The sequence below is a fragment of the Pituophis catenifer genome, unplaced genomic scaffold (assembly GCF_029215685.1).
Source record: "Pituophis catenifer annectens isolate HBS135680 unplaced genomic scaffold, rPitCat1.0.hap2 SCAF_2, whole genome shotgun sequence".
In the NCBI taxonomy this organism is placed as follows: Eukaryota; Metazoa; Chordata; class Lepidosauria; order Squamata; family Colubridae; genus Pituophis; species Pituophis catenifer.
This window is the reverse complement of record NW_027256882.1, coordinates 4,197,405-4,222,527: the sequence shown is the minus strand read 5'-3', so window position 1 is coordinate 4,222,527 and position 25,123 is coordinate 4,197,405. Positions and strand designations below refer to the sequence as shown.

The 25,123-nt window shown below is 47.0% G+C and overlaps 2 protein-coding genes across 2 annotated transcripts in view; one reads left to right on the top strand and one right to left on the bottom strand.

The window, feature by feature from the left end:
- The window catches only part of LOC139311591 (zinc finger protein 721-like), a 131,818-nt gene that overhangs the window by 19,552 nt on the left and 87,143 nt on the right, over positions 1-25,123 (top strand). The gene's annotated exons all lie outside the window — the stretch shown is intronic.
- LOC139311624 (zinc finger protein 479-like) lies at positions 8,693-24,163 on the bottom strand. Its single transcript, XM_070936106.1, is given in 8 exon segments — positions 8,693-8,713; positions 8,716-9,553; positions 9,638-10,178; positions 17,044-17,170; positions 17,286-17,368; positions 18,619-18,724; positions 20,349-20,814; positions 24,138-24,163. Coding segments are annotated over 7 exon segments (2,103 nt in total). The 5' UTR covers positions 20,736-20,814; positions 24,138-24,163.

Below are 25,123 nucleotides of genomic sequence, written 5' to 3'. Positions count from 1 at the left end.
CAGTCGACATAATTTGACTGACGGTACCCTGAGTAGTCCCTCCCTGTGAGAACGAACTGGTCGGTGGGAGGCTATTGGTGGCAAAAGACGGTCTCGTAGGTACCCAGGTCCTAAGCCATGGAGCACTTTAAAGGTGATAACTAACACCTTGAATCGCACCCGGAAGACCACCGGGAGCCAGTGCAGCTCGCGTAGGAGAGGTGTTACATGGGCGTAACGAGCTGCGCCCATAATCACCCGTGCGGCTACGTTCTGGACCAGTTGGAGCCTCCGGGTGCTTTTCAAGGGGAGCCCCATGTAGAGAGCATTACAGTAGTCCATACGGGAGGTAACTAGGGCATGAGTGACCATGCGCAAGGCGTCCCGATCCAGAAAGGGACGCAACTGGCGGATCAGGCGAACCTGATAAAAGGCACCCCTGGCCACGGCCGTCAAATGATCTTCTAAAGATAACCGTGAATCCAGAAGGACACCCAAGTTGCGGGCCCTCTCTGTGGGGAGCAAGTTCTCATCCCCTATTGTCAGTGATGGTACCAGCTGACTATACCGGGACGCCGGAAGCCACAGCCACTCGGTCTTGGAGGGGTTGAGTCTGAGCTTGTTTCTCCCCATCCAGATCCTCACGGCCTCCAGGCAACGGGACATCACAGCAAGGGCATCATTGGGGTGGTCTGGGGTGGAGATGTATAATTGTGTGTCATCAGCATACTGATGAACACTCACCCCAAAACCACAGATGATCTCACCTAGCGGTTTTACATAAATGTTGAACAGAAGGGGTGAGAGGACTGACCCTTGCGGCACACCACAAATAAGGTGCCTCGAGGTCGACCTCTGCCCCCCTGCCAACACAAACTGCGAACGGTCAGAGAGGAAGGAGGAGAACCACTGAAGAACAGTGCCCCCTATTCCTAACCCCTCCAGCCGGTGCAGTAAGATACCATGGTCGATGGTATCAAAAGCCGCTGAGAGATCTAATAGGACCAGGATAGAGGAGCAACCTCTGTCCCGAGCCCTCCAGAGATCATCCACCAATGCGACCAATGCCGTTTCTGTGCTGTATCGTGACCTGAAGCCCGACTGGAACGGATCCAGACAGACAACTTCATCCAGGTATCGGGGTAGTTGTCGCGCCACCACACTCTCAACAACCTTCGCAACAAAGCGAAGATTGGAGACTGGACGATAATTTGATAATATAGCTGGGTCCAGGGAAGGCTTCTTGAGGAGGGGCTTCACAACCGCCTCTTTCAAGGCGACGGGAAAGACACCCTCACTCAGAGAAGCATTTATAATCCCCAGGAGCCAGCCTCGTGTAACCTCCTGGGAGGCCAGTACCAACCAGGAGGGACACAGGTCCAATAAACATGTGGCAGCGTTAAGCTTGCCCAGAATCCTGTCCACGTCCTCAGGAGCCACAGAGTCAAACTCTTCCCAGATAACGCTCTCAAGACCTGCCCCCGTCTCCTCCCCTGGATCTACCCAATCGGAGTCCAGGCCTTCCCGAATCTGAGCGACTTTATCATGCAGGAATTGTACAAAATCCTCAGCTCGACCCTTTAAGGGATCTTCCCGTACCCCCACCTGAAGTAGGGAGCGGGTCACCCTAAACAGCGCAGCAGGGCGGTTCTCTGCAGATGCAATAAGAGCGGAGAAGTAGCTAGACTTCGCCGCTCTTATCGCCACTAGGTAGGTCTTAATATAAGATCTCACCTGTGTTCGGTCAGATTCAGATCGGCTTGTCCTCCAATCGCTCTCCAGGCGTCTTTCCGACGCTTCATCTCTCTCAGCTCCTCGGAAAACCAAGGAGCTAGATGAGATCAGCATCGGGTCAGAGGCCGCAAAGGCACGACGCGGTCCAAGGCCCCAGTAGCCGCCCTGTCCCAGGCGACCACCAGGTCCTCAGTCGAGTCGTGAGCCAGAGTCTCAGGAAATGGCCCAAGCTCCATCAGGAACCTTTCGGGGTCCATCAGGCGCCTGGGACGGAACCATTTGGTTGGTTCCGTCTCCCTGCGGTGGGTGGAAGTGACTTGAAAGTCCATGTGAAGGAGAGAATGATCAGACCATGACAAGGGCTTGATGTCTATATCCCCTATTCTTAGATCATTCAGCCACTGATCAGAGACAAAAATCAAGTCCAGAGTGTGATTCCCCAAGTGGGTGGGGCCTTGAACTACCTGGGTCAGGTCCATGGCCGTCATGGAAGCCATGAATTCCCGAGCCGTCTCCGACATCTCACCAGCAGATGGCAGGTTAAAATCCCCCATAACAATAAGTCTGGGGGTTTCCACCACCACCCCGACTATAATGTCGAGCAGCTCAGGCAGGACCGCTGTTACGTGGCAGGGAGCCAGGTACGCAATCAGTAGGCCCATCTTTTCTTGCCAGAGTTGTTAAGTGAATCACGGCTTGTAAAGTTAGTAACATGTTGTTAAATGAATCTGACTTCCCCACTGACCTTGCTTATCAGAAGGTCGCGAAACATGAGCCTGGGACACAGCAAAGGTCATAAATATGAGACAGTTGCCAAGGGAGGCATCACACCCACCATAATAACCAAGACACCTACCATATATGGTACCTCATTCTCCGTGATGACTGAACTACTGTATTACAATTCCCAGTCCCTTTAAATAACACTGAACAAAGTCTGCCCACACCAGCATGTCCTTTTATCACAACTCCTGGCACTTGTCTGATCGAACACCTTCACGATACACAGTTCATGTGAGGACAGCCTCTTGTTTTCAGCGCCATCTTTTACAAGGTCTTCTCAGGGATCCCAGGGATCTGTTAACCTTCCACACTGTACATTTAGGACTTGCAGTGGGTGGTGGGCAGGGGAGAGGTGTCTTACTCATGGTTTAATACATACCTATTATCAACCTTGAAGTGAACCTGGTTGAGGCCATCTTTGAGGCTTCAGGGTTGCCACAAGGCAGAAGACGGGATAGAGTGGGGGGAAGAATAGATAAGAGGGGCTTTGTAGTCAAAACAAAATGTTTTCCTGTGGGAACCAAGGACATTCCACCAGGTGCTAGGAAGAGGAGGAGTGAAGTAACCAAGCAACCGGCCTATTGGACAATGTGACTGATGACTTGGGGGTAGGGGTAACTTTCACTTTTTTAATTAGGTGAAAACCACGGGAACTTTCAGTTGATTTTCACCAGTTGTGCCAATATGATATATCCAATAAATTGTTCTTTGAGGAACCTACCTGCCTCGGAGTTTTGCTTTTATAGGTGCATCATTACTTGGAACACTGACATCTATTCCTACTGGGCATAGAGGACATACTATATAAAGGAACCCAAACCTTCAAATCAACATAAAGTGTGTATAGGAACTACACAGTAACAATACCGGGATGTCGTAGGCAATTCTGATTCTCATTCATTTCTGATCTTGTTTGGTCCAGAGCAGGGGTGAAATTCAGCAGGTTCTGACAGGTTCTGGAGAACCGGTAGTGGAAATTTTGAGTAGTTCAGAGAACCGGCAAACACTACCTCTCGCTGGCCCCAGAGTAGGGTGGGAATGGAGTCTTTGCAATATCCTTCCCCCTGGAGTGGGGTGGGAATGGAGATTTTGCAATATCCTTCCCCCAGAAGTGGGATGGGAATGGGGATTTTGCAGTATCCTTTCCCTGCTACGCCCACCAAGCCACACCACACCATGCCCACCAAGCCACGCTCACAGAACCAGTAGAAAAAAAAATTGAATTCCATCACTGGTCCAGAGGGACCCTGGTCTGTAGCCCATGAAAAACCAAAAGATTTCCTCCACACGATCTCCAAGGTATTTTCCAATATTCACTTTGTTTTTACTTTCAGGCCTGCTTTTGTGGATCCAAAGAATTTGGTATTAGACACAACTCATGAGTTTTTGTAGTAGTTTTATTCACACAGCAGGACTCTGCTATTGCCACCATTCCTTTGCAAGATTATTTAGAGTTAGTAGCCATGTTCTGGCCTCCTTCTATCTAATTGTCTGATTAAAGAGCAGGGGGCGGGGGGGGGGGCGCAGAGAAAAAACTTATCAAGGAGAGAACCTACCTAGAAATAAGGAGAAATTTGCAACAGTGGCGAATATCTGTAGCTCGGGTGTAGGAGGAGGGTAAATGTTTGTTCTCCAAGTTTGTGGGTTGGTTTCCAAATGTTTTGCTACTAGGCTAGGTCACATCTTTAGTGAAGTTTAGGGGATGTTGGTATTCTTCTGTTCAGGAATGGGTGTGTCAAGTGAGGGTCTTGTGACAGGGAAGTTACATCAGGTGAGGGCAGTGGTGGGATTCAGCCATTTCGCACCGCTTCAGGAGAACCGGTTGTTAACTTTCTGAACAGTTTGGCAAACTGATTGTTGGAAGAAATCATTAGGGCAGAGAACCGGTTGTTAAATTACTTGAATCCCACCACTGGGCGAGGGTCATTGGGAGGTGAACTGCTGGTGGGAGGTTTTGCGTAGGTTGGCTGAGGGTTGATGCTATTGCTGGTACGATTGATTTGGATTCTGAGAGGTTTATAGGCTGGTTGTAGGTCAATGTGTTGATGGAATTGCTTGTAGAGTGTCAGGCTTCAATGAACTCACGACTGTGGTGGGTGGTAGCGTGGCCGATAATTTTTGTGTTGTCCAATTGAGCCGATGCTGTTTGCAGTGATGGGTTCTAACTGGCTTTACTACCAGTTCTCTTTGTGCACGCTCTTCGCGTGCGATCGCCTCTTCTTGCATGTGCTTCATGGGCGATCGCCGCGTGCATTATCGCTTTGCTCGCATGCATGCTAAACTGTGCGCAAGCGCGTTATGAATCTGCCCAGCTGAGGTACGGCAATCCACTCTGCCGCACCTATCAACTGGGCTGAAAAAGAAGAAATAAAGGGTAGGAATAACTTGGGGCGGGTGGGAGGGCCCAGCTCCAGAACAAAGAGAACTGGTTCGGTGACGTCATATCGTCACCGCTACCAGCTCAGCCGAACCGGGCCGAACCAGGAGGAACCCACCACTGGCTGTTTGGTGTCAGTGTGGGTAGAGATTAAGGATTTGGGATTGTGGCGTCTGACTGCTACCTGATGTTCGTGGATCCTGGTTTTTAATTGTCAAACTAAACTAAACTAAACTAAACTAAACTAAACTAAACTAAACTAAACTAAACTAAACTAAACTAAACTAAACTAAACTAAACTAAACTAAACTAAACTAAACTAAACTAAACTAAACTAAATTGTTTAGTTTGTCCCACGTAGAATTACTTGCAATGTTTACAATTGATTTTGTAGATTACAAGATCGGGAAGATACAGATACAGAAGGATGAAAGAAACAATGTACACTGACAAGAGCCTTGTACCAAGAGCCTTGGTGGTGTAGCGGACTAAGTGCTGTTATGTAGTACTTAGCTGCCAGCTGCCTGCAATTAGTGCGAGTTCAAACCTCACCAGGCTCAAGGTTGACTCAGCCTTCCATCCTTCCGAGGTAGGTAAATTGAGGACCTGGATTGTGGGGGCAATAAGCTGACTTTGTAGAAACACCTTTGTAGAAATACCGCTTATGCGGGGGGGGGGGGGCAAAAGCCCTAATAAGCAGGTATATACAAAAGAATGAAGGCTATTGCTATAAGTGCATTGTAAGCCACCCTGAGTCTTCAGAGGAGGGCGGCATATAACTCAAATAAATAAATAAATAAATAAATAAATAAATAAATAAATAAATAAATAAATAAATAAATAAATAAATAAATAAATAAATTCCCTAACTCCGCTGAAGATGTTACCTAGCCTGGTAATGAAATGTTTGGAAACCAACCCACAAGCTCGGAGAACGAATGTTCACCCTCAAGAACATATTTCCTGACAGGGAGAACCATCAATCAGTGGACCAGCTTGCTCCAACACTGGAGGTCTTCAAGAAGAGATTGAACAACCATTTGTCCAGAATGGTATAGATTCTCCTGCATGGGCAGGAGGTTGGACTACTAGACTTCCAAGTATATTATTTCGTGTTATTTTCAAACGGTGAAGCATTCTAAAATAAACTATTTTTTTTAACTGTCTGTAGAAAACATCCTGCTTCTCACTAAATCTATCAAATCTAGTACACGGTCTAGTGTGACAACATAAATGTTGCTACCTCTGTGTTTTATTCTTATTATCTACGTGTCACGTGAAGTCCTGTCACAAGCGGTGGCACCAGCGCGATGCAGAGTGTTGCAATGTAGAGTGCTGCTAGAGGCCGGGAGGCCGAAAACGAGCCTATTTTAGGCCGGCATAGTGCACCCCGTTTTGGCCAGTGAAGTGCTGCAGGAGGCCGTTCAGGCAAAAAATGGGACAGAGGGGGACATGCATCCCCCCATGGTCCATTTTGGCTGGCAGAGTGCTGCAGGAGGCGCCCGTCCCAACTACCCCCCCGTTCCCTGCCCCCATCCCCTCCTGGCCCGCAAAGAACTACAATGCTGATCCAGCCCTTGAAGACACCCCTGGTTTAGACAGTCACTTATTTAAAATGGTATCGGTTCTCCTGCTTGAGCAGGGGATTGGACTACAAAGACCTCCAAGGTCCCTTCCAGCTCATTCTATCCTATTCTAAGATCAAATTGTTGAAAGTGACTCTGGATCTATGGAATGTTTCCTTGCATGATTAGTGCATTAGTAGAAATCTTGACATAACTCAATGTTATAGGGATGAATCAGAGCTACATTCATCCGACGTTGCTGCTTCAAGTGATTGGAGAAGCTGAACCTGTTAAATGTCTGTCTGGATCCTGTGTGTTGTGGCCCGTCAGTGGCCTGTGCGGATTGTAGCTGATTCTGACAACGAGGAGGCTGGTGTGGTGCTGCGCCAGCAGCCTGTGCAGCTGGCACTTGAGTCGGACAGTGAGGAGGCTGGAGAAGATGTGGTGCCAGAAGCAGGGATTCAGCCAGGGCCTTCAGAACCTCCAGAAGCTCCCTTAAGTGAAGAGGACAAAGAGGTGGAGCCTCTTCTCAATGCACGGGCGCGCAGAGTTGCCAAAGGCAGGAGTGGCTCCTCAGGAGGAGGTCTCCTCGAGAGTAAGGCTTGGGGCTAATTGGCCACTCCTTTAACCTATTTAAAGAGGAACGCCGATTGAAGCAAGCTGTAGGGAACAACTTTTAGTTCACTCTCCTTCGCGTCTGGATTCTCTGCAACATTGCTTCTGGGCTTTCTGCCAACCCTAGTAAGATTGTGATTACTTTATCTTAGGATTCTTGTAGGCTGTTAAGGAAGTTTATTAACAGCCTTTGTTTGAAAAAGACTGAGTTATTTTAGTAAATTAAGTTTTGTACAGACTTGGTGTGTGCTGCGTTCTTTGCGGTCCGTAGCTGGGGCAGAACACTGTGCTTCCAAACTCAGGTTAGATAAAACAAAATCGGGCATCCTACAGCACACTTGTAAAATCATAATACGACAAGTCTGAACACAAAGAACAAAATACTCCAGAATTTGAGATGCTTAAAAAGGCAATTCCTTCGTTCTTTTAAGCCACAAGAGGAAATTGTGAGCATCTCATATTAAGTGAAATCAAAGACGTTTCTCTTTATTTCATTCAATTTGTACGTCACCCAAGGATTCTGCTGGGATTGTAAGAAAACATAAAATTAAGAACAATAAAAACAAGGCAACTGTTAGGAAATGATTATTACTTACCTTGTTGGGTTGGCAATATATAAAACCTCAATATAGCTTTAAGACTGCTGTATTGCAACATACTGTGTCCTGATTGGTTAGCTCTGTAGCCAATCTCCTTAAAAGGGAGCTAGAAACATGGTTTATTTTTTCCCTTTGCTATTCTTGCTCTCTGATATCTCTGTATGCTACTGTTTGCAAATCCAGAAGAACTATTTATTGTGAATGACTACGATGACTGGTAAGAAGACTTTGTTATTGGATTATCCCTGGAATGTCATTTTGCTATCTCCTGCTTTATATGTGGATGACCTGGACTGTTTATTGATTGTGCCTTACTATTTCCTGAAAGTAAACACAACTCAGTGTATCTGTGTGTTGGCTGTGTAACTACTCTCAATCGTTTTCATGTGCATACCCTTGCTACTCAACACTTGGACAAATAGCCAGATCTTAGGGCCTTTTGAAACACTAGTGGGGTGAGAGTTACGACACCACTTTTTCTTATTCTGCAACTGGACTGGTCCTGAACAGGGTGAAATACTCAAAATTTGAATAAATGAGCAGGATGCTAAGGTTTTCTTCAAGAAATTAATATATAGAATATAGAATATATATTTCTATATCGGCTACTACCAAGTTTAGAAGCATTTGGATGAATGTATTCTTCTGTTATGGTTGCAGTTTTGTTTTATAGATGTTTTTATAGTTTTATCATTTTGTTTTCTTGAGAATCTTGCCGAATCATTGAGTTGGGCGGTATACAAATTGAATTCAGGAGTTAGAGGAAGAACTTTGCATAGTTCAGGCCAAGAACAGACATAAGGATGGAACCAAGTAAAGCTAATATTTCTATAAGTTCTCACCTGAGTGGATACTTTGATGAGAAATAAGGGAATTGCTATTTTTAAAGTCGGTCCAAGGAATTATACGGTTTTTCTCCTGTGTGGATCAGTTTATGAGAACGAAGGGATCTCTTTTCACGGAAGTGCTTTCCACACTCCGTACATTTATGCGGTTTCTCCCCAGTGTGAATCAGTTTGTGGGAATGAAGAGATCTCTTTTCACGGAAGCTCTTTCCACACTCTGTGCATTTATATGGTTTCTCCCCAGTGTGAATCCTCTCGTGGAGAGTCAGGGAACTGTTTTGGCTGAAGCTCTTTCCACACGCCGCACATTTATATGGTTTCTCCCCCGTATGGATCCTTTTGTGAGAAGTCAGGTGACTGATATCGCTGAAGCTCTTCCCACAGTCTGCGCATTTATACGGTTTCTCCCCCGTGTGGAGACTTCTGTGCGATGTAAGCTGACTGTTCCACATAAAGATCTCCCCGCATTCCATACACTTATACGGTTTCTCACCCGAGTGGCTCCTTTTGTGGGAAATCAGATTCCCACTTTGGCTAAAGCTCTTCCCACACTCCGTACATTTATAGGGTTTCTCCCCTCGGTGAATCCTTTTGTGAGAAGTCAGCGATCCATTTTCCCGGAAGTTCTTACCACACTCCAAGCATTTGTAGGGTTTCTCCCCTGTGTGGATGCTTCTATGGGAAGCAAGGGAACTGCTCTTTCGGAATATTTTTCCACACTCCGTGCACTTGTACGGCTTCTCCCCGGTGTGGATCCTTTTGTGAGAAGCAAAGGCGCTGCTACCCTGGAAGCTCTTTCCACACTCCAGGCATTCGTACGGTTTCTCGCCGGAGTGGCGCCTTTTATGGGAAGTGAGGCTGCTGCTCGTGCTGAAGCTCTTCCCGCACTCCGTGCATTCATAGGGTTTTTCCCCTGTGTGAATCCTTTTATGAGAAGTCAGCTGACTGTGCCACCGGAAGCTCTTTCCACACTCCAGGCATCGATACGGCTTCTCTCCCGAATGGCTCCTGGTATGGGAAGTCAAGGAGCTGTTCTTGCTGAAAGTCTTTCCACATGCGACACATTTAAAGGGCTTCTCCCCTGTGTGGATCCTTCTATGGTAAGTAAGCGAACTGTTCTTGCTGAAGCTCTTCCCGCACTCCGTGCATTTGAAGGGTTTCTCCCCCGTGTGGATCCTTCGGTGACAAGTAAGGTAACTGCTTTTTCTGAAGCTCTTTCCACACTCCGTGCATTTATAGGGTTTCACTCCTGCGTGGGTTATGTGGTGGGAAATGAGGGAACGGTTGCAGCCGAAGCTTTCTCCACATTCCCTGCACCTATGTAGCTTTTCTTCCACATTGATGCTTCTGTGTGTAGAGAAAGTCCGATTTGAATATTTTTTCACCTCTCCCATTGGGCAGCTCCTGTAAGGTTTGCTTACATCAAATCCGTCTTTGCATGCTTTCAAGTTTTTGCCCGCACATTTTCTCTTCTTTTTTTCTCGATGCTTTTGCTCGGCGAGAAAGTCTTGAACGGGAGCCCATGGGGAAATGGATTTTTTGTTTATTCCCTGGGTGAGTTGCTTCCTCTCCAAACCTTTTGATCCCCTTTCATTGGCCAACTTCTTTTTATCTTCTTCTTCGGGATGATGTGCGTGGAATTGTTGGATGTAATTTCTCCCCTCTCCCCCATGTGCTCTTTCTGCAGAGAAGAAAGAATGAAAATATTAAGTAAGGCTAAGGAAAAGTTATAAAGATTAAATCCGCAAACTACTGTTTAGCATTTTTCAAGGCTATTCCACGGAACAACATAAGGTAACCACGAAGGAAAACCAAATACGCACAGGATTTTGTGTGTAAAATTGCACAGCAGGGACATGAATAATTTCTATTTTTGAGTACAGTAGCAGAAAACTTTTTAAAAATTGGAATCTCATATAAACATAGCTATGTGTCCTTGCCCAGTTCTCATCTCAATAAATTAATGATACGTAACCCTGTATATGAATCTCAGCAAGTATAAGTATAAAGTACAGGTAGTCCTCACCTTAAGACCATTTAGAACTGTTTGAAGTTACGACGGACCCCAAGAGGTACTTATGACCTAGTGTCAAAGTTCCAATAGCCAGGCTCTCCCCTCAAGGTCATATGAATGCTTTTTGGGAGCTTAGTAACCAGTCCAGATTTATGGCCACTTCTGGTATCCTGCAGTCACATGACTGCAATTTACAATTTTGCTGAAAAACAAATTTCTGGTTTTGGGCAAAAATGCCCCATAGTAAACAATGGCTTCAGTGAATGCTGCATTTGCTTAATGACTGTGTCAGTGTCCCAGCACTGACATATAAATAAAGGGAGGAGAAGCCTGAACTTTTGCCTGCTAAATCCCTTTGAAGATCTCTCCCTTTGGGATCAGAAAGGGAGGGATTGGGGGGCAAAGGTTAGTACTGACTGCGAAAAGAGTCAGGATCAGATTGCTGTGCTTAAATAAAGAGAAAATTTCCTTAAAGATCGGCAGTTTGGAAATTCATTTATTTTGAGATAGCATCGAAACCTGACAGACGGTCAGTACTGACCTTTGCCCCCCAATCCCTCCCTTTCCGATCCCCAATTCTCTGCTTCTCATTGGCTATCTTCCAAGTCACTTTCCTGATTCCTTCTTCGTCAGATCACAGGAATGTCTCCCCCCTCCCCTTCTCCGAGGAGACAGATCTTCAAAGGAATTTAGCAGGCAAAAGTTCAGGCTTCTCCTCCCTTTATTTATATGTCAGTGCTGGGACGCTGACAGACTGTGGATTTATGTCAACGTCGAACTGAACCTGGCAGAAGCCATTTTCCTAGTACATCATTGCCACCCAGTACGGAAGTGGGGGAGGAAGGTGGAATACCTTACTAGACACAACATAGATTTTTCTCCTGGGAACCAAGGTTATCAACCCAGGTGATGGAGGAAGGAGGAGAAAGATGCCTGAGGAGCCAGCCAATTAACCTAATTGGCCACTGTGACCAGCGACACTCGAGGAAGGGTTTATTGCTTGTTTTTTATAATTATGCTGAAACTGTGGAAAAGATCCAGAGTTGGTTTTCCACTAAGTGTGTCGAAATGATGTACCCAATAAAGAAGTTCTTTGAGGAAGCAAGTGGCCTTGGAGTTCTGATTTGTTTGGGTTCCTTGACCATTCACTTAACAGCCATGGCATTGGTTCACTTAATGACTATGGCAATGGTTCATTTATTGGCCACCACAAAAAAAAGGTCTTAACTTGACTCGCTTCCATGATAACCTGCTTTACGAACATCAAGGCTCCATTACAGTCATAATTTGAGGACTACCTCAAGAAGTGGGATCTAATGGGCCCTCTGGGATGAAATTTCCCCCCTCCCCTGAATTCTTTTTTTTTTTTTTTTAAATTTTGATTTATATGCCGCCCTTCTCCGGAGACTCAGGGCGGCTTACAGTGCGTTAAGCAATACCCTTCATACTTTTGTATATTTATACAAAGTCAGCTTATTGCCCCCACAAACTGGGTCCTCAATTTACCTACCTTAGAAAGGATGGAAGGCTGAGTCAACCTTGAGCCTGACGAGATTTGAACTTACTTTAATTGCAGACAGCTGGTGTTAAATTACTGTGCTTCTGTCTATTGAGCTATCCAGGCTCTATTCTGATGGCTCCCCTTATTGGTTCGATTTTTTTTGGTTCGATTTTTTATATGCCGCTCTTCTCCGGAGACTCAGGGTGGCTTACAATGCATTAAGCAATAGCCTTCATACTTTTGTATATACCTGCTTAGTAGGGCTTTTGCCCCCCCCCCAAAGCGGTGTTCTTTTTTATACAAAGTCAGCTTATTGCCCCCACAAACCGGGTCCTCATTTTATCTACCTCGTAAGGATGGAAGGCTGAGTCAACCTTGAGCCTGGTGAGATTCGAACTTGCAGTAATTGCAGGCAGATGGCAGCTAAGTGCTATTTAACAGTGCTTTAGTCCACTGGTCCACCAAGGCTCCCCTCAATGATCTTCACAAAAATGTTGAAAACCTGGCTATTCCCCCAGACTTTGGGACAGGAGGATAAATGAATTCCTGTTGGAAGGGGGTGTTATATGTTTGTTTTGAGCTCCTCATGTTGTCTTCATGGTTTTTTTTGTACTTTATCTTTTTCATTTTAAGCCATTCAGAGTTCTGGGAGCCAGAGTATCTATCAAGTTTATACATAAATACATTTTTCATCTCTGCAACCACAGGATGGTCGCATGAATAGGGAACGTCTGTTAAAAAGAATATCTTTCCCTATAACCGTGATGGTGAACCTATGGCACGCGTGCCACAGGTGGCACGTGTGTCCATATCAGTGGGCACACCAGCTCAGCTCTGGTGCACATGCGGGCGCCGGCCAGCTGATTTTTGGGCCTTCTGGGCCCACCAGGAGTAGGGAAACAGGCTGTTTCCTGCCCCCGGAGGGGCTGGGGGGAGTGAGGAAGGCTCATTTTTCTTTCTTACCAGATCCTCTCTATGTATCTGCGGAGGGCGAAAACAGCCTTTCCCACTCCCTCGGAGGCCCTCCAAAGACCTGAAAGGGCCCATTTCCCAACTCCTGGTGGGACAAGAAGTGACTTTTTTGCTGTCCCCAGCCTCCTAGAGAGGAAATGATCCATTTCAGGCCACTGAGGGACTGGGAAAGGCTCTTTTCACCCTTCCCAGATGCATAGAGAGGATGTGGAGCCAGGTAAGAAAGAAAAACGGGCCTACCGGGCCATCACGTGCCAGGAGCGGGGGGGGGGAGGGGGGTTGCACATGCATATGCAGGGCAGGGCGCATAGAATTATGGGTGTGGGCACCCGCACACACGGACCTCCCTCCCCCCCCCCTCTCCTGGCACGCGATGGCAAAAAGGTTAGCCATCACTGCCCTATAAGGTCAAAGAATCTGAAAGAATACAGCGAACCTCGTTAATACCGTGTTTCTCAGAAAATAAGACCGAGTCTTATTTTCTTTTAGACTTGAAAATAAGCACTTCGGTTTATTTTCATGGCAGTCTTACTTTTTTTGAGGTGCAGCAGGCCAGACTTGGTTGCACCGGACATGGATGCACCGTCGCTTCCATTCCGAACCTTCAGCATTCGAAATGGAGGCTTTTTGGCGAACGGGAGGAAACTGGGGAGGAGGATTTTGCTTATCCTTCCCTCAGTCTGTGCTGAGCTTGAGGAATGGATGACAGGCAGGAAAATCCCCCTCCCCATTTTCTTCCCAGTCGCCAAAAAGCTTCCCGCGAGCCTCCCAAAAAGAGGAATAAGGCAAAGCAGCTGGCCGCGGAGCTGCCAACTTCAGGGAAGCAGCCCAACATGCAGAAGCACTGCACCCAGAAAGAGAAGGGCAACAGTGGTATTTGCGCTACCCCAAGGGGCCAGCGGCCTGCACCTGCAACTAGACAGTTGCCCCCTCCCCGTGCCGCCACTCATGCCATTCCCAGGCTTATTTTTGAGGTAGGGATAATATTAGGCCCACCCCCAAAAAATTAGGGTTGGGCTTATTATTGGGGTGGGTCGTGTTTTCGGAGAAACATGGTATAAATGGTGATAGTTTATAAAGATTATTAGGTGCAATAGAAATAATAAATAATAAAATAATAATACATATTATTTCCACAGCCAGGAAGATAAAGCAGAAATGGTTAAATTGGTTAAACTAAATATAATTTGCAGCTCTTCTTTTACACCTATGGTGAACTGGCTTTTATTGTTTTATCTATATATAAAATGCGAAGAAAAATAGAAATGGGAAATTAGGGGAAGGAAAAAGAGGGGGGGAAAGAAAATGTAAGGGACAAGGGAAAAAAAGAAAAAAAATGTGTTGACTTCCGACTCTTTTTAGCACAGTACAACGTAGAAACACTCCAGCCTCAACTTTTTGCTTTTCTACATTAGTATGTAACTCGCCGTTTCTGTAATGACAAATCTATCTAATCGACAAAACCAGTGTCAAAGTTTCAATTTTTTCCCTGTCACAAGCACAAAATCCAGACAGTGATATCCAAATGGAAAACGTACTTAAATATATTCTCCTCTTTGAATAAAATAATCAATTTAACCATTTCTGCTTTATCTTCCTTGCTGCGGAAATACGTATTTCTATTTGCACCTAATAATCTTTATAAACTATCGCCATTTATATTAACAAGGTTCGCTGTTTTCTTTCAGATTCTTTGGCTTTACAGGGAATGTTCTGTCCCCAACCACACGCACACACACCAACAGACGTTCAAGAGTTAAAGACCAAACCAGCTGGAAAAATCCTTTTCCTTATGATAACGGAACTTGGCAACAACCTAGTGGCTGCCTGCCAAGAGTTTATTATTTACGAAGAGGAGAGATAATTTCTCCCCACTTCTGATACATCAAAAGAAACAGCTCAATAATTACGGAGGTAATCAAGTCCAGAGATAATCCAGCTAAGTCTTATAGCAAAAGTCCGGCAATGCAGAATGGCGTGGAAGCTTTCAGCTTTGTTCGTCACAAGGTTTGACTGGCCACCACACTCCCTTCTATATCCTGTGGGGTGTGGTCCAGTGACTCAGCCTAATCTTGGGCACGCCTTTTCTTCTGTTTCGCGCTTATCTCTGCGACGCTGGTGTGGATCCAGCTAAGACTCATTACCCTCATCACTGTCCATCTGTGGCTGCGTGGACGTGCTTGGCCCCGGCCCTATCTCTTGCCCTTCGGCAGACACCGAAGGCATTGTCAGAGAGGAGGGTCCTGGAGAGGGAGGCCTTGCCAACTCCTCTTCTTCACTCTCAGAGTTCTCTCCTGCCGATGACACAGGCTCAGGTAACGGAGCCACAACAGGGAGAGACTCTTATGGCCAGCCGTTTTTATTTATTTTATTTTATTTTATTTTGAATTTGTATACCGCTCTTCTCCCTGAGGACTCAGGGCGGTGAACAGCCAAGTAAAAACATCAAGTACAAATATTAAAATACAATTAAAAGATATATATAAATTTGGCCCCATTAATTAAAAACGATAAACAAAGCAATTAAAAACACTTAAAAAAAATTAGGCCAGCCCGGCTTGCTGGAAAAAGAAGGTTTTAAGGGCACGGCGGAAGGCACTGAGGTCTTGGATTCTCCTTATCTCTGGGGGCAACTGATTCCAGAGGGTAGGTGCCCCCACAGAGAAGGCCCTCCCCCTGGGGGGTCACCAGCCTGCACGGTTTGGCTGATGGCACCCCAAGGAGGCCCTCTCTGTGGGAGCGCATGGGTCGATGGGAGGTCGTCGGTGGCAGCAGGCGGTCTCGAAGATAGCTAGGCCCTATGCCATGGAGCGCTTTAAAGCTGATAACCAACACCTTGAAGCGCACCCGGAAGACCACCGGGAGCCAGTGCAGCTCACGCAGGAGCGGTGTTACATGGGAGTGCCATGCTGCTCCCGGCACTACCCGCGCTGCTGCGTTCTGGACCAGTTGGAGCCTCCGGGTGCTCTTCAAGGGGAGCCCCATGTAGAGAGCGTTGCAGTAGTCAAGGCGAGAGGTGACGAGGGCATGAGTGACTGTGCACAGGGAATCTCGATCAAGAAAGGGCCGCAACTGGCAAATCAGGCGAACCTGACAAAAGGTCCCCCTGGTTACAGCCGTCAGATGTTCCTCCAAGGACAGCTGCGTATCCAGGAGGACTCCCAGATTGCGAGCCCTCTCTGTGGGGGCCAACGACTCGCCCCCAATAGTCAGTGATGGAGTCAACTGACTATATCGGGATGCCGGGAGCCACAGCCACTCAGTCTTGGAAGGGTTGAGCTTGAGCCTGTTCCTCCCCATCCAGATCCGCACAGCCTCCAGGCACTGGGACATCACTTCAAGGGCATCGTTGGGGTGGCCTGGGGTGGAGATGTACAGCTGGGTGTCATCAGCGTACTGGTGGTAACTCACCCCGAAGCCATGGATGATCTCGCCCAGCGGCTTCACATAAATGTTGAACTGGAAGGGCGAGAGGACCGACCCCTGAGGCACTCCACATATAAGGGGCCTCAAGGTCGACCTCTGCCCTCCTGCCAACACGAACTGCGACCAGTCGGAGAGAAAGGAGGAGAACCACCGTAGCACGGTGCCCCCCATCCGGTGCAGCACGATACCATGGTCGATGGTATCAAAAGCTGCTGAGAGGTCTAACAGGACCAGAACAGAGGAGCAACCCCTGTCCCGAGCCCTATTCATGCTACAATCCCATGGTTGCAGAGACGAAAAATTGAATTGTGGGGTTTTTTTAAGCCCCCATTCTATGCTTCCATAGAGAAAATCTGGACAGTTTCACACAGAATCTCAAAACCCTCAATTAGTTTGGTGTGTGTGTATGAGTCATATAATGCACCCTCCTCCAGTGCGGGTGGCAGCCAAAAAAGCCAATGCGATTCTAAGTTGCATCAACAGAGGGATTCCATCAAGATCAAGTGAGGTACTAATACCACTCTAGTTGTGTTCCAGAAGATCAGTGGGCCCATAAGAGGCATGTTGGCTCAATAGATGGTATCCGGAAATAATGAGTTGTGGGGATAAGGATATGGAGCAAAAGGTCCTTACCCAGAGAGGCGACATTGTTTGAATTCTCCAGCATCACCTCCCCATGGAGGGCTTTCTGATCAGCATCCAGATGGGACCATTCCTCCTCAGAGAAATACACAGCCACCTCCTCAAAGGATACGAGACCCTGAAAATGGAAATGAAATGTCCCCATTAAAGGACAGACCAAGGATAGAGGCTCATAACTAGAGCAGATGGCCTTCGAATGGTCCCCTGCAACTTTCTGCTCTTTCTCCTCCTACCTGACTTGGAGGTTCACTTGCTCTTTCAAAGACGGTAGAAGAAGGAGCAGATCCTACAAACACCATGGACATCATCCCACTGTCTGTAAGGGAGACAAAAGCAATGTAGACTTCAAATAATATCGTTAATAAAATATGGGGAGATTGTCAGGGTTCCAAGTAACATACCCACAGCAAACAAAACTCTGAGGAAGGCAATTATCTCAAAGAATAGGTTTATTAGATATGCCATATTGGCACAGGCTGGTGAAAACCGACTCTGACTATTCCCATGGTTTTCATCCAATTAAAAGTAAAAGTTTGTCACTTTCTTTTATCAGGTCCGCCTGATTCGCCAGTTGCGTCCCTTTCTGGATCGGGACTCGTTAAATACGGTCACTCATGCTCTCGTTACTTCCCGCCTGGACTACTGCAATGCTCTTTACATGGGGCTCCCCTTGAGGAGCACTCGGAGGCTCCAGCTGGTCCAGAATGCGGCCGCGCGGGTGATTATGGGAGCGGCGTGGCGCTCCCATGTGACCCCCCTTCTGCGTGAGCTGCACTGGCTCCCGGTGGTCTTCCAGGTGCGCTTCAAGGTTTTGGTTATCACCTTTAGAGTGCTCCATGGCATCGGACCAGGGTATTTACGAGATCGCCTTCTGCTACCAATAGCCTCTCACCGACCAGTACGCTCCCATAGAGAGGGGCTCCTCAGGGTGCCGTCGGCCAAACAGTGTTGACTGGCGGCCCCCAGGGGGAGAGCCTTCTCTGTGGGGGCACCTACCATTTGGAACGAGCTCCCCCCAGAGATACGGAAGATCCTGGATCCGCGCATGTTTCGTCGTGCTCTCAAAACATTTTTATTTCAGCAGGCTGGCCTGGCCTAACTCTCCCTTTTAAATTTTTAAATCATTTTAATCTGTTTTATAAATTGGGTGTTTTAAATTTGTTTTCGGCCAAAATATTTAATAATTTTAATGGATTTTTAATGTTTGTATTATCTGTATTTTATCTTGGCTGTTCACCGCCCTGAGTCCTCCGGGAGTAGGGCGGTATAGAAATTTGATAAAATAAATAAATAAATAAAATAAATTTCTCAAAATAATCAGTCACATGGTCCAATCAGGATGCTGTCCAGTTGCTAGGTGACTCCAGTCTCCTCCTTCCGAGCACCTGCAGGAATGTCCTTGGTTCCCAAGAGAAAGTGTTTTGTTTTGACTACAACACCCCAAATATCCCCAACTTCCCCCTCCCTCTCCTCTTCTCCAGTGTGTCAGCACTGAAGTTTCAAAGTGGCCTCAGTCAGGCCAGCTTCAAGGTTGACAGAGATATTGCACCAAAGGACTTTCCTCACCTGCTGAAATGTCACAACGCTGATCTTCCCTGGAGCTGCCTCTGAGAAGGAGCTCCCTCCCTTCCTCTGGATTTTCCATGACAGTCTCCAAGAAGCTTCCCTGGGCCTGTTGTATCCCATGACACAAAGAATGGGAAATAATGAACCAACACACAGAATGAACCGGATCCTTATACTCTGTCCTCAGCTTTGTAACTTAATCTCTCTATATTCATCAATGAAGATGAAGGAAAGAATTATCCCAAATATTTCTGGAAGGAGATACATTACCTAAAGAATTAAACATCTCATATTACATGCTCAGAATCATGAAGTATAATCGTACACTTATGGGAAGCCACCTAGAACTAAGAAGAAATTTCCTGACAGAAAAATTAACCAGTGGAACAACTTGCCTCCAGAAGTTGTGAATTCTCCAACACTGGAAGTTTTAAAGAAGATGTTGGATAACCATTTGTCTGAAATGGTATAGGGTAGTGATGGCTAACCTTTTGCAATCGTGTGCCAAAAGCGGGGTGAACGCGGGGGGGGGGGTGTTGTGTAATTCTATGCGCCCCACCCAGTGGTGGGTTGACCCCGGTTCGTACCGCTTCTATAAAACTGGTAGTAAAACTGGTGGGAGGCTCCGCCCACTGACGCTGATGTCATCAAAACGCTTCTGCGCATGCTCAGAAGCTTCGGTGCTTGCGCAGAGGAGCATGCGTTCGCGCTCGCTTCACTCTCGCGTGCGTGTGGCTCCGTTGCAAACCAGTAGTAAAGGTAAGGAGAACCCCCCCCTGGCCCCACCCCCCCCGCGCTCCCCCCCGCTTTTGGCACGTGATGGCATGGTGGGCCCGGTAGGCCCATTTTTTTGCTCTCCCCAGGCTCCAGAGCCTTTCTAGGAGCCTGAGGAAGGCGAAAACGGCGTTCCCCACCCCCCTGGAGGCCCTCCAGAGGCCAGAAATGGCCTGTTATCCCAGGGGGTGGGGAAGGCTGATTTTGGGGAAGGCTGTTTTCACCCTCCTCAGGCTCCTAGAAAGGCTCTGGAGCCTGGGGAGAGCAAAAAAGAGCCTTGGTAGTACAGTGGTCTAAGGCACCCTGTTATTAAGCTGGTTATTAAGACCAGCTGCCTGCAATTACTGCAGGGTTCGAATCTCGCCAAGGCTCAAGGTTGACTCAGCCTTTCATCCTTTCTAAGGTAGGTAAATTGAGGACCCAGTTGTGGGGGCAATAAGCTGACTTTGTATAAATATACAAAAGGATGAAGGCTATTGCTGAGCACATTGTAAGCTGCCCTGAGTCTCCGGAGAAGGGCGGCATATAAATCAAATTTAAAAAAAACAAAACAAAAAAAAAAAAACCGGCCCTCCGGAGGCAGGAAACATTCTGTTACCCTACTTCCGGTGGGCCCAGAAGGCCCGAACAGAGCTGAGCTTGCATGACCACCAATATGGCACCGCGTGCCACCTGTGGCATGCATGCCATAGGTTCACCATCACGGATATAGGGTTTCCTGCATAAGCAAGACTAGAAGACCTCCAAGGTCCCTCCATTCCATTCCATTCCATTCCATTCCATTCCATTCCATTCCATTCCATTCCATTCCACTCCACTCCACTCCATTCCATTCCACTCCACTCCACTCCACTCCACTCCACTCCACTCCATTCTATTCTATTCTATTCTATTCTATTCTATTCTATTCTATGAACCGAACATCTCTGAAAGCTGAAAAAATGAACTCCTCTCACCTGTGATTCTTTCTGCTTCTCCTCCTCTGCCTGGCTTAAGAGGAAGCCTTCTGCCAGGGCCACCGCTTGGGAACTAGTCTCTGCTCCACACTCCCAGACCCAGCCCTCCATCTGCAGGGGCAGGAGAGCCAGGAGTTGCTCCAGGATCACTAGGTCCAACATCTGAGCCTTTGTGCATCTTTCTGGCTGAAGCCACCGACGGCAAAGGTGGTGGAGATGGCTGCAAATCTCTCGGGGACCCTTAGACTCTTGGTACTGGATGCTCCTGAAGTGCCAGCACTGAACCTCTGAACTGATGCTTTCCTTCTCCAGGATCTTCTGTCCGGTTCTTGCCCAGGTCTCCCCAACTTTTTCGGCTCCTTGATCTTCTGGGTGTTGTCCCTCCATATTTTTTTTTCCTCTATCAGAGATCCAAATGCAGCCAACGGATCTCTTGGTTCTCCAAAGACCTTTTCCTTCCTACGACCTGGATTATATGAAGAGAAGGAACACAAAATGTTTCAGCTGCTATACTGAATGCAACCCAAAAGTCATTTCTAGACATTCCCACCAGTGGTGGGTTCCTCCCGGTTCGGTCGAGCTAGTAGCAGTGACGATATGACGTCACCGAACCGGTTCTCCCCCCCGCCTCTCCAGCCAGCTAAATGTGAGAACCATTTTTCACGTTTACGACCATTGCAGCATCTTGATGGTCACATAATCGAAAATTCAGATATTTGACAACTGACTTGTATTATGACGGTTGCTGTGTCCCAAAATCATGTGATCATTTTGGGAACCTTCTGACAAGCCAAGTCAATGGGGAAGCCAGATTCATTTAACAACCGTGTTACTAACTTAACAACTGTAGTGATTCACCTAACAGCTCTTGCCAGGCTCAAGGTTGACTCAGCCTTCCATCCTTTCTAAGGTAGGTAAATTGAGGACCCAGTTGTGGGGGCAATAAGCTGGCTTTGTATAAAATATACAAAAGTATGAAGGCTATTGCTTAATGCATTGTAAGCCGCCTTGAGTCTCCGGAGAAGGGCGGCATATAAATCAATTTAAAAAAAAAAAAAAAAACTGTGGCAGGGGTGAAATGTAAAATTTGTTACTACCGGTTCTGCATGGCTTGGTGGTGGTGGGGGGGTATAATTTGACTGGGTGGGCATGGCCAACTTTTTTTTTTTAAAAAAAAACTTTTCAAAGCATTTTTTCTAATGCTTTGAAAAGCCTCTGCCGATCAGGCAACTCAGCTGGGATCGTCAGAGAGGCTTTTAAAAAATACCTCTCTGCCGATCAGGTAACTCAGCTGGGATCGTCAGAGACTTTTCAAAGCATTTTTTTTTACCACCTCTTCAGCCAAGAGGTTGCAGAAAAAAATGCTTTGAAAAGCCCCTGACTATCCCAGCTGAGCCGCGCGATCATCAGAGGCTTTTTTTTTTACTTTTAAAAGCATTTTTTCCTTGGAAGAGGTTGTAGAAAAAATGCTTTCAAAAGTAAAAAAAAAAACAGCCTCTGATGATTGTGCGGCTCAGCTGGGCATAGTGGGGGGGGGGGAGGCGCAGGGATTTTTGCTACCGGTTCTCCGAACCATCCGCCGCCATCGCTACCGGATCAGGTGATCCGGTCCGAACCGGGAGCATTTCACCCCTGCCTGTTCCTGTTCCTGTTCCATCCCATCCCATTCTATTCTATTTACTGACCATTCAAGGTTGCAACACCATTGAAAAACTGAGCAATGTGTTATAGACAATGCAGTGAGCAGATTGTGCAAATCTGTACATTGGGGAAACAAAACAACCACTTCATAAATGCATGGCACGATATAGGAGAACAAACACATCAGGACTAGATTCAGCAGTCTATCTGCACAGGCCACTCTTTTGAAGAGAACACAATCCACATTTTGGACAGAGAGGACTACTGATTTGAAAGAGAGGTCAAAGAGGCCATCTATGTCAAAATTGAACATAGATGTTCGTCTCTCAACAGACGCCACCTATGAAGAGGAAAGAGAAGAAAAAAGAGGGCTGTGAAAATATTTACAGACTCCTCGCATCCTGGACATAAACTGTTTCAACTCCTACCCTCAAAACGACGCTATAGAGCACTGCACACCAGAAAAACTAGACACAAGAATAGTTTTTTCCCGAACGCCATCACTCTGCTAAACAAATAATTCCCTCAAGACTGTCAAACTATTTACTAAGTCTGCACTACTATTAATTTTCTCATCGTTCCCACCACCCATCTCCTCTCACTTATGACTGTATGACTGTAACTTTGTTGCTTGTATCCTTACGATTTATATTGATATTGTTTCCTGATTGCTTATTTGTACCCTATGACTATCATTAAGTGTCGTACCTTATGATTCTTGACGAACGTATCTTTTCTTTTATGTACACTGAGAGCGTATGCACCAAGGGAAATTCCTTGTGTGTCCAAACACACTTGGCCAATAAAAAAATCTATTCTATTCTATCTCCAGTTTATAACACAGTTTCAATAGTTCCTTTCAACAGTTCCAAGAAGGCTCTATGCCAGGGGTGGGTTCTCAAATTTTTTACTATCGGTTCTGTGGGCATGGCTTATTTTGTGGGCGTGGCTTGATGGTCATGTGACAGTTCTTTAGGATTCAGCAGAGGTACTGGTCTACCAGGCTTTTAACTGCTTGCAGAGCTGTACCGATCTATCCATTTATTTTTGCAGGCACTGATCTACTCATGTATTTTTGCAGGCACTGATCTACTTATGTATTTTTGCAGGCACTGATCTACTTATGTATTTTTGCAGGCACCGGTCTACCCATGTATTTTTGCAGGCACCGGTCCACTGATTTGTTTTCTTTTAACACTGATCAGCTGTATGGCGGCCCTTTGAAGCCCCACGGCAAGAGTTTAAACAGTTTTTTTTCCCTCTAGCCATCAGCTGGGACTCAGGAGGCAGCAATAGATTGGGGGTGGGGCCAAATAAAAGGTAAGAATAACGCGGGGGGTGGGGGTGAGGGGCTGAACCGGTTCGGTGATGTCATATCGTCACCGCTACCGGCTCGGCGGAACGGGGCGGAAACCACCACTGCTCTACACCCATTTGCACCACTCAGGTGACCCTGAGGACACAGATAAATCGCCAGGTGACCTTACTGACTCTCTGAAAGGCTGCAAACGACCAGCTGTCTGCGAGGAGTTTAAATCCTTCCATTCGCCGCCATCTCGCCAGAGCTGAAGGAGCTTCTTGGATGAGAAGCGAATCGACTTCAAAGAAAAAATCAAGGAAGTCCAGTTGCCTTGTGAAAAAGCACCTTTGGGACAACCATGACCTGGATGACTGAGAATCTCCATAGACTAAAACCTAGCCACCCACCGCAATGGGCCCCCATTCCCGTAACATGCAAAGCCCAAGTGAGAATAAGTTGTCAAGAAGCTTTCCACGACACCAACGGTGTGTTGTCCCCTGCGATACGCTGCAGTCGAAAGACCATTCTGACATTTTTCCAGGTTGAGCGTTGCCATGCGAACTTCTCCCTCTTTGCGGCTTTTTCTCGGAAAATAGGGGAAGGAGGGTGGTGATGAAAGGGTTCGCCTCTATTTGCATCCCCATGTCCGGAGAACTGGATTTCTTCCTCCGGGGTGAGAAAAGCTGATGGGATGCTTTTCTGTTTCCCCCCTGCCTGGCTCCTGTCTGAAAAGGTGTGGCGGGGGGAACATGGAACCTAGGCTCTTCCCCTCCCAAGGTTCAGCAGATGGATGAAGAATTGGCGTGTCTCCATCTCCTCCCCAGAAGCAGAGTTCCCACCACACTCACCCAGAGTCACTTCTGCTGGTCCATCCCTGCTTGCATCCAGCCTCTTTGGCCAAGGTGAGAGAGAGAGCGCAGAGTCCTAGAGAGGCCAGACTCTCCCTGATGGCACTCACTTCCTGCCTTGTTCTGACACATCTCAGGATTCAGAAGAGAGACCCCCTCCAACCTGGCATGAAGGATCTGCACAGGCTCAGTTTCTTCTCTGAAGCAAGAGATAGCCAGTCCTTGATGTTCGCAGAAGGGAGCCCCCTGGTGGGCTCTCTGGGCAATGGAAAGGACCTCTTGCAATAGGGGAGCGCATTTTGGGGGCTGGGGCAGGATGACAAGGTTAGGTAAAAAGCACATGGTGAGAAGAATAGAAAACAACTTTTAAAAATCCCAAAGGTGCTTTTTTCAAGAAGAAACTGGACTTTCTGATTTTGCTCTGAAGACGTTTCGCTTCTCATCCAAGAAGCTTCTTCAGCTCAGAGCTCTGAGCTCCTCTCCTCTCCATCTTTTCTCATATCCTCTCCCCCTCCCCTCTTCTTAATTTCTTCTCCTCTCCCTCTCTCCCCTCCCCTCCCCTCCCATCCTCATCTCATCTCCACTCCCCTTCCTTCCCTTCCCTTCCCTCCCCTCTTCCATCTCTCTCTTGCCCCTCCCTCCCCTCCCCTCTCTTCTTCTCATATCCTCTCCCATTCCTCCCCTCTTCATCTCTCATCTCCTATCCCTTCCCTCTTCATCTCATCTCCCCTCCCCTCCCTTCCCTTCCATCCCTTCCTCTTCATCTCCCTTCCCCTCTTCTTCATCTCTTCCTCGTTTCGTCTCCCATTCCTCCCCTCCCCTCTTCATCTCTCATCTCCTCTCATCTCCTCTCCCTTCTCTTCATCTCTTCTCCTCTCCTCTCCTCTCTTCTTCATCCCTTCTCCCCTCCCTTCCCTCTCCCTCCCCTCTTCTCCATCTCTTCTCTTCTTCTTCTCCCATTCCTCCCCCTCCCCTCTTCATCTCTT